General features: G+C 43.8%; 1 protein-coding gene across 4 annotated transcripts in view; it reads left to right on the plus strand.

The window, feature by feature from the left end:
• The window catches only part of ATXN2L (ataxin 2 like), a 43,031-nt gene that overhangs the window by 12,627 nt on the left and 11,870 nt on the right, over positions 1-18,534 (plus strand). For 2 of the 4 annotated variants that reach the window (XM_040356262.1, XM_040356264.1), the window contains exons 2-15: positions 2,196-2,229; positions 3,855-3,911; positions 7,937-8,008; positions 9,406-9,556; positions 9,641-9,765; positions 9,968-10,059; positions 10,144-10,344; positions 11,116-11,294; positions 12,641-12,742; positions 12,832-12,996; positions 16,610-16,696; positions 16,790-16,854; positions 17,105-17,364; positions 17,593-17,659. In XM_040356262.1, the coding sequence (XP_040212196.1) occupies positions 2,196-2,229; positions 3,855-3,911; positions 7,937-8,008; positions 9,406-9,556; positions 9,641-9,765; positions 9,968-10,059; positions 10,144-10,344; positions 11,116-11,294; positions 12,641-12,742; positions 12,832-12,996; positions 16,610-16,696; positions 16,790-16,854; positions 17,105-17,364; positions 17,593-17,659 (1,657 nt within the window). Of the gene's footprint in view, positions 1-2,195; positions 2,230-3,854; positions 3,912-7,936; positions 8,009-9,405; positions 9,557-9,640; positions 9,766-9,967; positions 10,060-10,143; positions 10,345-11,115; positions 11,295-12,637; positions 12,743-12,831; positions 12,997-16,609; positions 16,697-16,789; positions 16,855-17,104; positions 17,365-17,592; positions 17,660-18,534 lie in introns of all 4 variants that reach the window. The other 2 variants (XM_040356261.1, XM_040356263.1) reach the window with 1 other exon arrangement.

Raw genomic sequence — 18,534 nt, forward strand, 5'->3', positions numbered from 1 at the left:
AGACCTACCCCGAAAATAAGCCCTACTGTGTCTTTTGTTGGCATAATTAATATAAAACCCGGGCTTATTTTCGGGGGAAACACGGTATACTCCCAGTGGCCACCCAAAAGTCTTGAGTGACCATAAAATGTCACTTGGCTTAAAGTGGATGTAAACCTATTTCATGAAATTTTGTCCTGCACCTTTCATCTGTTATTGGCCTGAGAACTAACTCCTCAAGGCCTGGAGATAGAAGTGTATGTTGGAGGAGGTTGCTATACATTTTCACACTGCTAAACTATGCGCAGGCAACCTTTGCATGCGTGGGGAGGGGACCTTTCCTTCAATCAGCGGTCTCTCTAGCTATGATCTCCTGCAGGGGATTCAGGAAGTGAAAATTCTTTACAAAAGGAGCACTTTCTAAACAATATATAAAAATGAACAGTGCAGACAGATATACGAGTCACGCTTTTGTAGGGATATTTGTTTCATCGGAGGCTGTTCACTTCATTAGGTATATATGGAGGTTTTGCATACATTTTTGGAGACCCCGTTCCATAACATTTCTTCTTGGAGTAAAGTTGCAAGATTTAAATTGAGACCAGAGAGGTACATTGCCATCCATCATGAGGGGCATCAGATGGCAGAACATGAAGGGCCTGTTGACTTGTGGGTAATTCATGCCGTGCTCATTATCATGGCCCATCAACATGCTATGCATTACCATCACACCCCAATCCAAATCATCCCCAATGTCTGGGGCAGATAACGGAGACAGGACTCGGGTTCCTGAACTGTAACCTTCCTCGTCTCCGGACATATTGCCTGTAATTTGCTTCTGACAAACCTCAGGAGCCTTGTTGTCTACGTTTGAAAATAAAGACGGACAAATACCCCAGACAGTTATAGCCGATGGTTATCTTCCTTCCAGAGTTCTGCTCTCAGATTTGCCAGTTGAATATTATATATACTCAATTGCTGGGTAGATGATAGAGCCGAGGGTTTGGTCTCTTCATGCATTGCCCAGTGGGGGGGGGGGGGAAAGCACAATCGTTGCTGCAGTGTTCTGATGCACATGTAGATATGACGTGTAATTCTATCTCTGTGATGGTTCTCAAATTATGTGCAGCCTCTACTTTTCTGTTTTTCGGTGGTCACACTGGTTGTGCTTTACTGCTGCTCAGTGTAGGCAAACTCCCTGAAAGCCATGCACTCCCTGAAAGCCATGCACTCCCTGAAAGCCATGCACTCCCTGAAAGCCATGCACTCCCTGGAAGCCATGCACTCCCTGGAAGCCATGCACTCCCTGGAAGCCATGCACTCCCTGGAAACCATGCACTCCCTGGAAACCATGCACTCCCTGGAAACCATGCACTTCCTGAGTGGCAGACATGTTACCTAAAATTTTGGCTAGAGATCAAACTGTTTTACATTGGGGTTTTTTTTTCATTGAATAATGGACAAACTGTCTGCAATCGCGGCAGCGGCTTCGTGGCCTTGTAGGCCGCAAAGCCACGGCCTCAATTACCGGCGAGCGCCAGGTCAAAATTTCTTGTCGCAATTGCGACCTGGCGCCCGGTTATTGTCGACCCCTGCACTACAGAATGTGTTCCATAGAAAGCCATGTAAAATGCAGTGCAAATCTGCAAAAGCACACAAACTGCCATAGGTGTGAATACAGCCTTGGTGAGCAGGCTCACCATAGGACAGGAAGTCTTACTGGCAGGATCACCAGGAGAAAATAAAGCGTGGAGAGGGGGGGGGGGGGGGGGGGACAAATTGCAGCCACCACATCCAAGGACTGAAATAATAAATGTGTTCTATTTAGACCAGGGGTCTCCAAACTACGGCCCTCCAGTTGTTCAGGAACTATAATTCCTATCATGCCTAATGATGTCTGTGAGTGTCGGAGGTTTACAATGCCTCATGGGACGTGTAGTCCCGCAACAGCTGGAGGGCCGTAGTTTGGAGATCCCTGCTTTTCAGAGCGCTGAAACTACCCGATATTGTGCCATTGCTGATTCAGATGATGGTCTTTGTTTTTCAGTCTAGATTTTTGAAATTGGTGTTGATCAGAGCCAAGATTTGTTGGTATGGTAGCTTGGCAAGCTTTATGCTGTATGTGAGGTCTTTGATTTCAGGAGGTGTGATTTATCATGCTGTGCTATGCTTGTCCCCTGGGTGTCTGTATTCATGTAATGTTCTTTCTCTTACAGGGGCAGGAGCATTGTGAAAGGACTTCAGCCACCGGTAAGTGAATGTTGCTGACTTCTGACCACTTTAAACAGAATATATATCCATAAAATTATTATGCAAAGCAGGGTGTAAAATCAATCTCTTCCCCCTAGTAAAAGCCTGTACAGGTCACCAAAACACTGGCTAGGCACAGTTACACCTTTGGTCACCCGAGATATTTAAAGGGGTTGTTGTAAACCCATGTGGGGTGTGTGTGTGTGTGTGTGTGTGTGTGTGTGTGTGTGTGTGTGTTTTTTTTTCCCCCAGCTTGATTCATCCTATGCATTAAGGTGAAAAAACACCATGCAGTGTCTGCTGCACCCCCCCCCCCCCATTACTTATCTAAACCCTGAATTTCCATGGGCGTGATCCGGCGTCGCACTCCACAGGTTCTCCGCTTTCCATTGGATAGATTGATGCCAGCCATTGGCTCCTGCTGCTGTCACTCAAATCCAATAATGCGTTGCCGAGTCATACACTTGCCGTCTATGGACAGCAGCACGCCCGCAAGGAAACCCCCTCGGGAGAAAACTTCCCAGAGGGGGTTATCTAATGCTGGGTGGGGATACTTATGCAAAACAAACTGCACGGTGGAGGTAAGAAAGACATGTGGGGGGTGTAAACAAAGGGGAAACTTTTTAATATCATGTTAACTCTTTCCTAGCCAGTGTTAGTACAGTGACAGTCCATATTTTTAGATCTGATCTCTGTATTAGTATCACTGGTTCCCCCAAAGTGTCAGATTGTCTGCTGCAATATTGCAAAAGTTGTTGATGGCATTTTTATACTAGTAATGGCAGTAATTAATATATCCCATAGTTGGTAGATGCAATAAAATATGCCTAATCAATATACGCTTATTAGGATTTTATAGCAGAAAGTACCGTATTTATCGGGGTATTGCGCGCTCCAGCGTATAGTGCTCACCCCTAAAGTGGACCCGCATTCCTGTGAAAAAAAAACATTTTAGTATTTAGTTTTATTTTATTTTCTTGCGCGGCGGCCTCATCGTGTCCGGCGTCCGTCTGCGGCTTCGGTGGTGTCCTCGTCGGGTCCGGCGTCCTTCTGCGGTGTCCTCCCCGCTCGATCCCCTCTTCCCGCGCTGAGCTTGATCTACTGCGCTGGCATATATCGAGCGCAGTACACTCGTGTATAGTCAGGCAGGCTCGGCTCCTCTTGCAGTCACGTCCTGTACGTCCAGGACGTGACTGCGAGAGGAGCCGAGCCTGCCCGACTATACACGAGTGTACTGTGCTCGGTATATGCCGGCGCAGTAGTTCAAACTCGGCGCGGGTATCAGCGTATATCGCGCACCCACGATTTTGCCCTGAATTTCAGGGCAAAAAAGTGCGCGGTATACGCCAGTAAATATTGCTGTCTACAGCACTAAAATAAATCAAATGCCTCAAACTTTTGTGGGGAAAAAGATAATTTTATTTGTACAGTGTTTGCATGACACTGCAATTGTTAAAGTAAAGCAGTTCCGTGTCGTAAAAAATGGCCTTGTCATTAGGGGGGGGGGGGGGATTTAAATCTTCCGGATGTCAAGTGGTAATTTGCTATGGTTGTTATGGGGATCGACATGCTAGAATACCGACACCATTAAGTGACCACTTTTTTTCACCTTTTGTCATTTTTAGGTATTTGAAGGCGTGTATAATAATTCGAGAATGCTGCATTTTTTAACTGCTGTTGTGGTGAGTATTCAGATTTTATTACAGCTGACCTCTGTGACCTTGCTGCAACGCCAATTTGGAATGTTTGATTCCAGTGTTTCTCAATTCCAGTCCTCAGGCCCCCCCAACAGGTCAGGTTTTCAGGATTTCCCTCAGATGAAAAGGCTGTGGTGATTACTAAGGCAGTGAAACTGATCAAATCACCTGTGCAAAATAATGGAAATCCTGAAAACCTGACCTGTTGGGGGGGCCTGAGGACTGGAATTGAGAAACACTGGATTACACCATGCATAGTGGGCATCCGAAAAAAGCGGCACATCAATGGGTCTCGGACATGGGTTCTTTCCATCTATAGAACTTCTTTGTACTGTCGTAATAATAAGGTTAACTTGTCACTTTGACTACTTTAGACGTAGAAGGAAGAAGAGCAGCAAAAAAAAAGAATGGAGTTGGTTAAGGTGAAGCTTATTTTTAATGCTGGTAGCCAATAGAGGTGCATGATTACTCATTAAAGAATCAGAACGCGATTTTTTTTTTTTATTATTTATTTGCCCCCCCCCCACCACTCCGACAATCTAAACAAAGCATTTTCCCGCTTCTATGCAGTTTTCTGCTCACAGCTGACTTATCTAAAAAAGACAGCCTGCCAAGTTTAACATCGCTTGGGGCCCTTTCCCAGCGCTTGGGGCCCTTTCCCAGCGCTTGGGGCCCTTTCCCAGCGCTTGGGGCCCTTTCCCAGCGCTTGGGGCCCTTTTCCTGTGAGGATCCGTATGTTATCCGCTTGCTCAGTGGGGATCGCTCCGTTGATCCCTGCGTAGCCGGCAGATGACGGGGTGCTCCCTGCACACTGTGCAGGGACCGCCCTGTCAGATCTCCGCTCTCCCCTATGGGGGGGATCGGATGAATATGGACTTTGTCTGTGTTCACCCGATCCGCTCTGCAGACGGATGGAAAAATAGGATTTTCTTCCATCTGCAGAATCGGACCATAGCGGGGACCGATGACATCGGGTGTTGGCAGATGTTAATCTGCTGACACCCGCTATCCCATAGGGATTAATGTATGTTCGTATTTCATCCAAAAACGGATGGATGAAATACAGACTGCTGTCCTTACGTGTGAAAGGGCCCTTAGATAGAGTTAAGGAGTAACATTGTAACACTTCATCCTTTTTTAGATCAAAGGGATGAACTTCGGTCTGTAAATGAGGGAAGTTTAACCACTTAAAGACTAAACCTTATGACACTTGTGTGGCAAGTTAAAATATTAATAAATATATACCGTATTTATCGGGTTATTGCGTGCTCCGGCGTATAGCACGCACCCCTAAAGTGGACCCGCATTCCTGTAAAAAAAAAAAACATTTTCGTGCTTACGGTTTTGGTGTCTTGCACGGCGGCCTCGTCGGGTCCAGTGTCCGTCTGCGGCTTCGGTAATGTCCTCCTCGGGTCCGGCGTCCTTCTGCGGTGTCCTCCGCGCTGAGTTTGAACTACTGCGCCGGCATATACCGAGCGCAGTACACTCGTGTATAGTCGGGCAGGCTCGGCTCCTCTCGCGGTTACATCCAGGACGTGACTGCGAGAGGAGCCGAGCCTGCCCGACTATACACGAGTGTACTGCGCTCGGTATATGCCGGCGCAGTAGTTCAAACTCGGCGCGGGTATCGGCGTATATCGCGCACCCACGATTTTGCCCTGAATTTCAGGGCAAAAAAGTGCGCGGTATATGCCGATAAATACGGTATATATTTTATATATTAATTTTATATATTAATTTTTTACTAGAGAATAAAATTGCGGATGTTGCACTATTTGCACAGTGCTCTTTCCATCGCAATTCATTTAAATTTTTGAGGAAAAAACGCACTATAATTTGTTAAGTTAACACTTTTTTTTTTGTATAATGTAATAGATTTTGCACCACAAAGTCTAGGACGGGCTCCTTGCCCTGACCTCTACTGGGAAAGACCTTTCTTGAAGTTGAGGTTTGGCGCCGGCTCCTGGTAGCTTTTCTCCCCACATGCCGGGTGTAGGAGTAGTGAGTGATGACACTTAAATTGTCGCCACAAGTAATGTACACCCAGTGGCACCAGCCTAAAGGAAACTTGAACCCGCATGACCTCTTTCTACTAGTGGAGGATTGAAGCCATATAAGTTTTTATTGTCGTCTGTGTGATGGGTTCTAGTCACTCACCACTCCACAACTCAAGTTTTGATATGTATTTAGCAGTCAATAGGAGCAATGTTGCATGGAGGTGGGGTTTAGTCCTAAAGTCATGGCCTATGAAATGAAGTTATTTTGGGCAATGACACCAAAGCACCAATGTTCAACAGGCATCTTGTGTCTTAAAGGGCCCCATGGCAGAACCGTGTCTAAAATGGTTGTCACTTTAAGTAAAGGTGCTTGTGACCTTTGAAACCTTCATTCGTTTTGCAATTCCACTTCTCGCCTCGACACAAAAGTATTTCTCAGGCGTGCGGAGAAGAAGCCGTGTTTGCTCAGGTGCTGCTGGGATTGTAGCTTGTAAAGACCCTAAGAGATGGGCACAGGCCTGAAAACCTAGTCAGCCATAGAATATGTAATTAAAACATCGGGACTGTTCAATCTTCATAGTGGCCACATGCTTTATAAATTTGTATTTTATTTTTTAATCTGATATGCAATTCAATCAAACCCGTTGAATTTGCAAACAATCAAATGGACTTAAAGGGGTTGTAAGCCTTTGTTTTTTGTTTTTTCACCTTAATGCATCCGATCGACTTGTGACTGGGAAAAAACATGGGCATCAATCTCACCTTCGTTGAGATCCCTTCATTGCTTGCCCGTAAAAGAATCACTTTCAAAGCACTCTGCCTAACGCATAAGTGTATTCTGGGAAATGCCCCCCAATATCTATGCAAGAAACTAAAAGCTCAACACCAATCGCATTCTGCGATCCACCAATCAAAATCTACTCCAGATACCCAAAGCCAGATACAAGTCCAAAGGAGAACGAAGATTTGCAGTCCAAGGACCCAGACTATGGAACGCTCTACCAACCGCCATCCGATTGGAGGTAAACCACCTGGCCTTCAGGAGAAAGATCAGGACCCATCTCTTCTGAGGGCCCAGGGAATGGATACCAAGCGCCCAGAGGCGTTTCAGTTTGCATGTGTTGCGCTATATAAGTTTCTCACTAAAGGTGAAAAAACACCTTGCGGTGTCCGGCCCCCCCCCCCCCCGTTTTTACTTACCTGAGCCCCAATTTTTCCGTGGGTGAAATCCCACCGTCACTCTTCACGGGTTCTCGGCACTTGGATAGATTGATGGAAGAACAACCATTGGCTCCCACTGCTGTCAATTAAATCCAATGATGCGGGCGCCGGGGGGGGTGGCGATGAGTCCTGCAATTGGTGGCTACGGACGTCATTGGACACGGGAGCATGCCTGTCAGGTAACCCCCTTGGGAGAGCGCTTCCCAGAGGGGGGTATCTGATGCGGGGAAGAGCCAGGAGCCACCGTGGGACCCCAGAAGAGGATGTTCAGGGCCACTCTGTGCAAAACAAACTGCACAGTGAGGGTAAGTATGACATATTTAAAAAAAAAAAAAAAAAGATAAAATCTAACCTTTATCACTTTAACTTTTCCTTCAGATTAATTTTAGTTTTGATCTGTATCATCCATCTGTAGCACTGAGATTTGTTCATAAATTTGTACTTCACACAATCCTATTATGAGATTATATGGTGAAAAACAAATGTCCGTTATCAATCACATCTATTGTAACTAGAATCCACTTCTCCATGTTTGGCATATTGGTATAAATGGGTTGTCTTCTATAGGTCATATTATTCCAATGGGGAGAATCAATCCTAAAAGAAAATGATCAATTATCAAAGTGTGTATGTGTGTCCCCCATTGGATGCTTTTTATCTGGAGTGTTTTAGAATACAATTTCCAAGTCTTTTTCTTGGATCAACTGGAGTTTATGGTCCATTTTACTACCAGATTATCTGTTAATCATATGGTTAAACATTGTTTTTTTTTTTTTTTTTTTTAATTTAAAGGGCTCCACGTGTGACGTTAAGGTGAAAAATGGGACCACGTACCAAGGAGTCTTCAAAACCCTGAGCTCCAAGGTAAGCAATGCCAGGCGACGGGCATCATGTACTAGTTTAGTTGGCTGACCTCACAGGTTTAAGACCTTGTGCACACTGGATGTTTTTGCAGCTGCTCCTAGGGGCTTGTGTGTTTTCCCCATCCCCCCCTGCTAATAAACTTCCCTGCATGTTAGCATGTGTCCATGCACGTAGCTTGTAGAGGCAAGAGGGAAAAAAAGCCAGTTCTTCTAGGAGCAGCAGAGTTTGGGCAGGGAAAAATGTTTGAGACTTGTAATGGGTGCATTTAGCGCTTGAGTGTTAAAGTGGAGTTCCACCCACTTTTTGAACTTGTCGTCAAAGTCATTCTTGCAGCATATAGATTGTGGAATGGAAAGTGTGTGTGTGTGTGTGTGTGTGTGTGTGTATATATATATATGTATGTATGTGTACACACACGCGTATTAGCAGTCTGTGGCTGCTCTTTATCGTGATATTCAAGAAGTGACGTGATGGCTCCAGTGATTATCGTGGTTGCCATCACAACAGGCGGGCACTTCCGCCGCCGCCCGTTGTGATGTCAGCGTGATAAGTTTCCTGTGGTGCATGCTGGTCATTCAGCCGCACCATACCCTGTAAATGATTTTGGGCTTCACATGCCCACAAGCATTATGGGAACTTCATACACAGCAAAATATAAGGTATTTTTTGATTAAATATGTTTTATTAGAGCTGTGAACTTTCTTAAAATCGTAAATGGCGTTAATGTATATTAGGATCCTAAGTTTGGCTTTTAAAAAAAGACCGTGGAACTCTGCTTTAGTTTATTGTAGCCATTAAAAAAAATTGTTTCTGGGCACCTGTAAACAAACCTAAATGCTTGTGTGAGCGTTATACACTTTTACAAGCGCCAAATTGTTTTTCTACAAAAACTCTGACTTCTAGGAGAGTAAAAGAATAAAAGGCTGTGTGCATGAGGCCTATAGGCGAAGGTCACTTTTTAGACCATAGGATGTGAAGCCTAGTCATAACATCCCCAAAAACTTAAACAGTTTCCCTGTTTTGCTGCATGCAGAGGTAAACCAATCCAGGTACAGTGTGATTAGATTTTACAGCACCACTGCTGCGTTCTAAGTCCTAGATCAGTCATTGAAAATGACTGCAAGTCCTGTTTTTTGACGTTGCGCCTGAGACTTTGCAGAGCATGCTGAGGATTTTTCAAGCTGTAGTTCATCTGTAATATGTTCAGGCCCGTAAGGGTGGGGGCTTTACCTCCCATACAGACCTGAGGTTGAGGAAAAACCATGCAGGAACTATGCAGTGCAATGTTCTGCAGGCTAATTGCAAAATAGTAGCAAATGCGCATTAGTGGTGAGATCGGTTTTGCATGTACTACTTTTTTGCAAATGTTGGAACGGAGTCTTTCTTTTTCCCTGCAGTTTGAGCTGGCTGTTGATGCTGTGCACAAGAAGACGGGCGAGCAACCCGTGGGGCCAAAGCGTGAGGACATTGTGGACACCATGATATTCAAACACTCCGATGTTGTGCTCGTTCACTTCCACAATGTGGACTTCAATTATGCCACGAAAGGTAGGCAGTGTACTGGCAATTCTACCAGCATTTCCTTTTCTTTCACTGGTATTTCCTTCTTTGACGCACTGTTCTTGTGTGTAGATAAGTTTACAGATTCCGCCATTGCCACGAACTCTAAAGTGAACGGGGAACACAAGGATAAGGTTCTAATGCGCTGGGATGGAGGAGAGACTAACCCCGATGATTATGACCTGGAGTCAGACATGGTGAGTGTGGCATATATGGACGGCAAGGTCTAAGTTCTGTAAATGTTCCATTGAGGAAGTAGCTCGGTGTCTTTTTCAAGCTTACTTGGTAATTGAACTTTGCAGATGAGACTATTGTCAGTCATGGTAAATCCCTTTATCGCTCCAATCACTGCTTCAATTTTTAGTCCTTCTGTGTTTGACAATTTTTTTTATTTTGCAGTCCAATGGATGGGATGCCAATGATATGTTTAAATTTAATGAAGACAACTATGGAGTGAAGACAACTTATGACAGTAGCCTGTCCTCTTACACGTGAGTGTCCCATATGAGTTTTATTTTCCCCCCTAATGTATTAATCTTGTATGTGTTGTGCTTACATCCTGTTTTTGTTTTCAGGGTGCCTCTAGAAAAGGATAACTCAGATGAGTTCAGGCAGCGGGAGGCGAGGGCTACCCAGCTTGCCCGCGAGATTGAATCAAGCCCACAGTACAGAGCGCGGATCGCCATAGAAAACGATGATGGCAGAACGGACGAGGAGAAGCACAGCAGTGTCCAGCGTCCTTCCTCTGACCGGGACAGCCCAAGCTTTGGATCCCGGTAAGGGAGATTTTGTCCTGGCGTTAAAGGAAGGTTTTAGCTATAACATGGCTGTAGATGGAGGATGGAAGCAAAGAGGGGGAGGTTTAATAAAACCGGAGCGCTCAGAATCTGGTGCAGCTGTGCGTGGTAGCCAATCTGCTTCTAACTTCAGCTTGTTCCATTAAGCTTTGAAAATAAAGCCTCGTACACATGATCAGATTTTCTGCAGACAAAGCGCAGGACTTTTGTCCGAAGGGCGTTGGCCAGGAACTTGTATTGCATGCCAATTGTCGGCCAACAAAAGCGACGCTTTTTTTTTATATATAGCGTGACCCTTTGGCCAACTTCTGCTAATCTTGTGTTATGGTGAGAATTGCTTCTGAGCATGCGTGTTTTTTTACTTTGGAGCTTTGTCAGATTTTCCAATCGTGTGTACACAATTGTTGGCGGATAATTTTAAAGCCTGCTATCCAACATTTGTCTCCGAAAAAAATCTGACCAACAATTTTTCCGATGGAGTGTACAAATGGTGTTTTTTTTCCAACAGCCTGTCATCACACAATTCCAGTCGGAAAATCCGATCGTGTGTATGAGTCTTTAAACTTGGAACCTGATTGGTTTCTATGCAGAAGTGCAGCAGATTTTGCACTCTACAGTTTTAGTATATCTCCCTCATAGCGTTGGGCTTTTAGTGTGGGTTTTTTTTTTTTTTTTTTTTTTTTTTTTTTTAGACGTTTGTTTGGCTTTATATAAAAAATAGAATGTGTTTCATGCTTTTTGCTATTTCAGGGAAGCGAAGTACGTTCCTCTGCCTCAGCGTGTGAGGGACGGATCACGTGGTGGACTCCGAACAAACTCTTCTAGGGGTGGAAGATCGGGGATGGGCCCCTTGCCTTCTCGTAGTACTCCGCAGCATTATCCAGAAACCAGTTCCAGTCCTGTGTCTGAGCAAAGAAACATCAATGGAGGTATTTGGGTCTTTGTCATACTAATCCACACATGAACACATAGACGGGAGCATTGCTCTGACAGGTGCCCCCTCGCCACCCTCTACTGTGGGTAATGATGGCATTCATCAACAGCACACTTGCTGCCGGAGGCAAGCGCTTTCACTCCTCATTAAATATTTGTCTCCTGCTGAGCGATGTGGTGGAACAGTGTCATGTCAAACTTGCTAGGGAAGCAACCATAACATGGATCGGAACAGGATCGAGCACTTCATGCAATTGGTCCTCTGATTCCATGATTTGGGGGGAAACCGGAGGTCCTTATCTGTACAAAGTTAGCATAAAAAAAAATGAAAACTTTTACATTTACAACCCCTTTAACCACTTAACCCCCGGACCATATTGCTGGTCAAAGACCAGAGCACTTTCTGTGATTCGGCACTGTCGATTTAACTGACAATTGCACGTCGTGCGACGTGGCTCCCAAACAAAATTGGCGTCCCCTTTTCACCACAAATAGAGCTTTCTTTTGGTGGTATTTGATCACCTCTGCGGTTTTTAGTTTTTGCACTATAAACAAAAATAGAGCGACAATTTTGAAAAAAATTAATATTTTTTGCTAGAATAAATATCCCCAAAAAATATATAAAAACATTTTTTCCAGTTTAGGCCGATATATATATTTTTTTTTTTTTTTTTTTTTTTTTTTTTTTTTATAAATATGCATCACAATAAGCGTTTATCGATTGGTTTGCGCAAAAGTTATAGTGTTTACAAAATAGGGGGTATTTTTATTAAAACATTTTTTTTTTTTTTTTTTTTTTTTTTTTTTGGTACTGCGACATTATGGCAGACACTTTTGACACATTTTTGGGTCCATTGGCATTTTTATAGCGATCAGTGCTATAAAAATGCATTGGATTACTATAAAAATGCCACTGGCAGTAAAGGGGTTAACACTAGGGGGCGGGGAAGGGGTTAAGTATGTTCCCTGGGTGTGTTTTAACTGTAGGCGGGGTGGGACTTTGTATGATCAGCATTTCTCTCCCGGTCTTCGCTCTGTAATGAGCGATCGCGTGTGCCCGACGGCGATCGCGCCAGCTGGGAGTCGGGGGCGTGTGCGCCTACGGCGGCGCGCACATGCCCCTAGTGGCCACTTCGAGAGCTGATGTAGAGCTACGGGCTCTTGCACAGGGGAGCCGACCTGCTGCCGTAGAACTGCTGTTAAGCTTTGCCCAATAAAACTGTAAGCTGATTGTTTGTTTTTTAGATTTTTGCATTCTCCAGTTTTAGCAACTCCCTATGTGTCTTCTACCTGTATTTGACCTCTGTGTACTTTTTTTTTTTTTTTTTTTTTTTTCCAGCAGGGTATTCAAAGATGTCTCCCAAAGCGCAGCGCCCGATGAGGGGTAGCAAGACCATGTCCTCCCCATCCAGCCGTCCTATAGAAGTATCCACTTCCCCTTCAGGTTCGTTTTGCTTAACGGCTGATTTTTATAAATCTCATTCCTTCCCAAGATTGGTGACTGAACTCTTCTCTCTCCCCTCTCTCGCTCAGCTGCCTCCCGTGTTTACACACCTCTGTCTCCTAAATCGGTCTCGTCTGCCAGTTCTATGGACTCCTCTTCTCAAGCTTCTACCCCAGACTCCCGACCTGCAGCAGAAACCAATGTCATCAAACCCAGTTCTCCGAAGGCTGCCGCTCCCGCCACTATTGGGGAAGGTGAGAAGACGTCCCATAGGCCTCTCTGACCATCAGTCTGGCTATCCCTGCACACCGTTAAAAAATAATAATTTTTGGGCGGTAGAAGTTATCTGAACGCACAAAGCGAGGGACTTTTAATTTTTTTTTTTTTTTTTTTTTATAACCTACTTCTCTATGCAAAGCTTGTATGTAATGGGACTGACAAATGTGTGGATGTTCTCTATTGTTTCCAACAGCCACCCCCAGGCCCTTAACGAACGCATTGGCATAGGAAACTGCATAATAATTTGGCTGAGACTGAATTCCCTAAATTGCTATTTTAACACTGAGCACCAATTAGGATTTAAAGGGGTTGTAAAAGTACAATTCTTTTTTTTTTTTTTTTTTTTTTTTTTTTTTTCTAAATATCTTCCTTTCCCTTAGTGCAGTCCTCCTTCACTTTCCTCATCCTTCCATTTTGCTTTTAAATGTCCTTATTTCTTCTGAGAAATCCTCATTTCCTGTTCTTCTGTCTGTAACTCCACACAGTAATGCGAGGCTTTCTCCCTGGTGTGGAGTGTCGTGCTCCCCCTCCCTTGGACTACAGGATAGTCAGGACGCCCACTAACACACAGCTCCTTTCTATATCTGAAACGTAGAGCGTCCTGTCCTGACTCTCCTTTAGCCCAAGGGTGGGGGGGGGCGAGCACGACACTCCACACCAGGGAGAAAGCCTTGCATTACTGTGTGGAGTTACAGACAGAAGAACAGGAAGTGAGGATTTCTCAGAAGAAATAAGGACATTTAAAAGCAAAATGGAAGAATGAGGTAAGTGAAGGAGGACTGCACTAAGGTAAGGGAAGCTATTTAGGGAAAACAATTGTACCCTTATAACCCCTTTTAAGGTTTATAATTAGTGTGGTATATTCTCACACACAAAATGTTTTAATTTTTTTTAGGGTTAATTGTCTTCCTAAATGATGCAACCACCTCATTTGCTGCATGTTGATTTCAGTGTGCCACCAAGCATGTAAACGGGACCAGTCATGATACGTACCTATCCGAACACTAAAATACCCCCTGCTTCACTTTCAGATTAAATACCTTGCACCCCCCCCCCTCACATGCACGCGCTTGCACACCCTTTCTATATCTAACCCATGCTTTAATGTTTAAAGTTGCAGTAATCTCAGCCCCTAGAATTTAAACTAAGTGCCCCCCCCCCCCCAACTAATCTGACTAACACTAATCCCTAAACTATATCCTAGCACTTACTCTCCTTGCTCTGGTAGCTGCCCCGCTGAATCCTTACACTGGTGCTCTGACTGCTTTGCTCTAAAAGATGCTGAGATGTCGGCACCATGAACTAATGATCCGCCCAAGTACACATAACACGACCTTGTGACTATTGACACTTTTTAAGAAGTTGGCTTTGCCATTTAATACTATTTGGCGCACACCATGGTAATTTGTGTTCGGTCACGCAGTTTCTTGCATGATTTACCTCTGACCATCAAGTTTAAGAATCAGACTGCCAAAGTAAGCTTGCACAGATTTTCTCTTGTGACCAAATGCATTCCTTTATTTTATTTGGGGTGTTTTTTGCCCAATCATGAATGGGTTTTCTTCAAAGTGACAAAAGAGCGGGCATTTATGTAGTTTTGACATTACTCAGGTTTGGTGTGAATTTTTCACTGTCTTTGTAACTTTTGCCTTCCCCTCTTTCCCCACTTAAAGAGCCCTTGTCCTAATGATCAATATTTGAATAAATATTTTATATGCATGCTGTTATTGTGGCTGGGTAAGCTTCTAGCTGTTGAATATTTTTCTTTGTTGCTTTTATTGTGCTAATGCAGTTTGAGCACGTTGGGCCCCATTCACACTTCATGATTTGGAATTGCTGTGATTCTGGCTGCAATTACAGATCGGAGTGCGTGTTTGGTGTCATTCATTCTAAATGGCGCCCCAAATGTGGTCCCCCCCCCGCGTGAAGAGTTGCAATTGCTGCAAAATTAGACTTTAGTGTTGGCTGAAGCTTGTTGCCCAAAAAGGAGCACAAGCTTCTTTTGGCCGACTTGTGCACATAGAAGTGAATGGCGCATGAAAATCTCCCATTCAAAATTATGAGCGGACACACAAGTTCCTCTATATAAAGTGTGAATGGGGTTTTATAGAAGACCTTTAACCATCCAGAACAATTTTTGATGAACACCTATTTTAAATACTCCACACAACCTGGGAGTTATTTTTTTGGTGGGTCAGGAGACCAAGTTTATGCATGGGTAAAAGATCACCTCGGCTACATTTGTGCCGTGTCCTACCTACTGGGAGCTTGGGCATTAAAGCATCTCTGGCAGGTGACTAATGCTGCCGTGGGAGCAAGGGGGTGTTATTGCTGGATTTGGAACTTGGCTGTGATGTCACTGCTTTCCTGGTGCAGTATTCGGATTACAGGAAACAAAAGTGCTAATATTTCCCCATCAACCTAGTTAATGGGGGGGGGGGGGGATCCCTCCTGTGGAGCTTTTGTGTTCCCCAGAGGAGCCATTCCTGCTGGGAGGACAGTGAATATTGCTGGGGGCTATAGCCACTGGCATCAAGTGCTTGACAGAGCCGACATGCTGGTTGTACCAAAATCGGTTGCAGGATCTCATCAGCCAGCCCATGCATTGTTTGATTTTTGGCTGATCCCTGATGAACTGGCTGAAATTGGATCTATGGCTGACTTTTGCTTCTCTCCAGATATGGGACCACAAATGTCTTTAATCCTTTACATTGTGGTTGGGGCAACTGGTAGTTGGCTAGGCAGAGCAGCTCACAGGAAGTAACCGTGACACTTTTTGGCAGGATCATCAGTTATTTTGTGTGTGTGCTGAATGTTCCTGACTTGAGAAAAAAAGAACCATGTAATTGCCACATATAAGAACTGTAAGTTGCAATATATTGCATTTCTGTTCTTGAATGACCGATTTTTAAATTGGAGAAATAAAAATTTTGTTTTCATAACACCCTTTTAAAAAAAAAAGTGGCCCAGTATGGACAGGATCAGCAACTGACCGTGCTGGGTTCATGGTGCAGTTTGGACCCTTCTACTGTTCCTCACAGGATTTGATGGACAGCCAATGGCTCAAGGCGAGAATAGCTAGTAAAAGGGTGTGGGATTATATACACATATATATATATATATATATATATATATATATATATATATATATATATATATATATATATATATATATATATTATATTTTTTTTTTTATTAAGATGCATCAAACATTACTAGCAGGGAAAGGGTTTTATACTTCGATACAGGAAATGCATGTCCGCTAAATAACCTTTTGACTTTAGAGCCACTTCCAAGTCACTCAAAGTAGCCTGAGGGTCTGCATGAGCACCATGCAAAGAGGGTTGGCAATGCGAGTTTCCACATTTCCCCGCACTACATGCTCCTACGATGGGAGGCTTTGGTGGTGAACACCTTAGAATGAGCTCTGTCTGTCAGTTTAGAAGTTCCTGCATGGACAGGGACAATTGTAGGTTTTTATTTTTTTGCTGTAGGGTGGCTTTAATGATAGAATTTTTTTGGGGGGGTATTTTTTCTTCCCTACAAGTATCAGTTTGTCAAAGCTTTTTTTTAATCTTGTTTTTTTAGGTAAAGAGATTCAGGTTTCTGTTGTAAAAGAGCCAAGCCGGACATTGGAGCAGACTGCACCTTCTGATGTCAAGCCGCCTCCTAAAGGTTTGTGTCTCTTAGGACTAGGAAAGTCAAGACATGTTGGCAGGATTCTGCTTTTTGTGTTTCTATAAATTCTTTTATTTTTTTTATCTTTAGTGCTGCAAACGGAGCAGAAGAGGAATCAGCTGGATGAACTTCGCAAGTTTGGAGCCGAGTTTCGGGTGAGTTATTTCACCCTATGGTGACAACCTTTTACGCTTTTTGTGAAGCTTTTGTATAACTAAAACAGGCAATTTACTAGTCAGCCGTTTGGTTCGTTGAGAATGCATTGTCTTTGGATAGGTAGAGAAGATGCAAAAACAATTGGTTCCCGTTTTGCACGTGTGGCAAGGGATCAATAGCTGTGTGCACACAGAATTTTTTTGGGATGTTTTAGTAACCTTACCTCAATGCCTTTTATTTTTCCTTTAGCTTCAGCCTAGTGCCTGTCCCGAACCCAATGTGGAATCTTTCCCACCAAGACAAAAAGAGCCCTTGGAAACAAAGATCCTGAAACAAGAGGGGCCTGCCAGCGATGGTACAGAACCCCAAGATTTGGGGCAGAAGGTTCCGGAGCCGGTTGAAGAGGTCAAAGAGGATAGAGTGTGCGAGATTATTGAGCCCCTGGAGGAGGCAGGCAGTCCGGCGGGCAAAACGGAAGTAGAGGAGAAAGAGGAGCCAGTCGTGTATGAGTATGTGATGAGATTTGTTGCTGTTCTCAGTTGCTGCAATATGTGTTTGCACTTTTTTATCATTTAAATGTGTGTTGCTAAATTAACATTTGCATGTGCACGATTTGTGATTGTGGTGTGTGTATAATCTGTAATTCTATATGTACTTTTATTATTGGTATATTAATGGCACAGAACTATTTTATGGTTTTCTTTTTTTTAATTTGTAACTTTATCTTATTTTTATAGCCAAGTAAAGAAATCTACCTTGAATCCCAATGCAAAGGAGTTTAATCCCAAGTCCCTTCTGGCAGTGGTGAGTACTTTATTATGACAAGTTCTACCGAAGTTGGGTGGTCTTTCTGCTAATATTTGGTTTCAGTGATTTTGCACTGGCATAGAAGCGGTTTAGTTTTTAGGATTTTGGTTATGTGGTGGAGCGTGTACTTTAGTATTAGCAGGTGGTTAATGTAAAAGCCAATATTACCAGTAGACTGGATGTTTTCACCTCTATGGGCGACGGTGGTGAGGGCAGTGTATTTTCTGACCTGGCTTTCAAACATTTGCTAATTTGGCCCAAACTGAGTAGTGACACTCGGTATGACTGAAATGCCATGGATGTGTGCGAGCCGCTTGGGCTGTATGGGAATAAAGTTGTGACTTGTAAAGTGCTGTGTTCAGGTTTTAATTCTACATGGCATGGGTACTGGGCATTCTGCAGTGGTTGAATTCCACAAGAAAACAAACACGCACATTCTGTTGGGTGAACTTCTCAGAAGTGACTCGTGCTGGTAAAAAGAACAAAGCACCAGAGAGAAATGACACTTGGAGCTTTAGAGAGAGAGAAGGAAACACTACAGATATGTGCTTTGTTCAGATTCCAAGACTGAGGCTTACAAACACTTTAATTTTCATGCAAATTTAAAGGGCCACTTTTTGGTCCTAGTCATACCCTGCTTACCTATGTATTGGGGGGGGGGGATGCTGCAAGATTTGTTTGCCGTGCTTTTCTTGACCTGTCCTCATAAACTGAATTGTATGGAACAGGGCAAGGTCTCTAACTTTTCAAATAATGAGCTACTTTACTCGACTTTAAGGGGTCAGATAGTGGCAGGTGGGGATAGAACATTTCCCAGGCCCTGCATCATTGAGGGTAAACATGGCCACAGGCTACATGGTCAGGAGTAGTGC

Source organism: Rana temporaria, chromosome 6 (genome assembly GCF_905171775.1).
Source record: "Rana temporaria chromosome 6, aRanTem1.1, whole genome shotgun sequence".
Taxonomy (NCBI): Eukaryota; Metazoa; Chordata; class Amphibia; order Anura; family Ranidae; genus Rana; species Rana temporaria.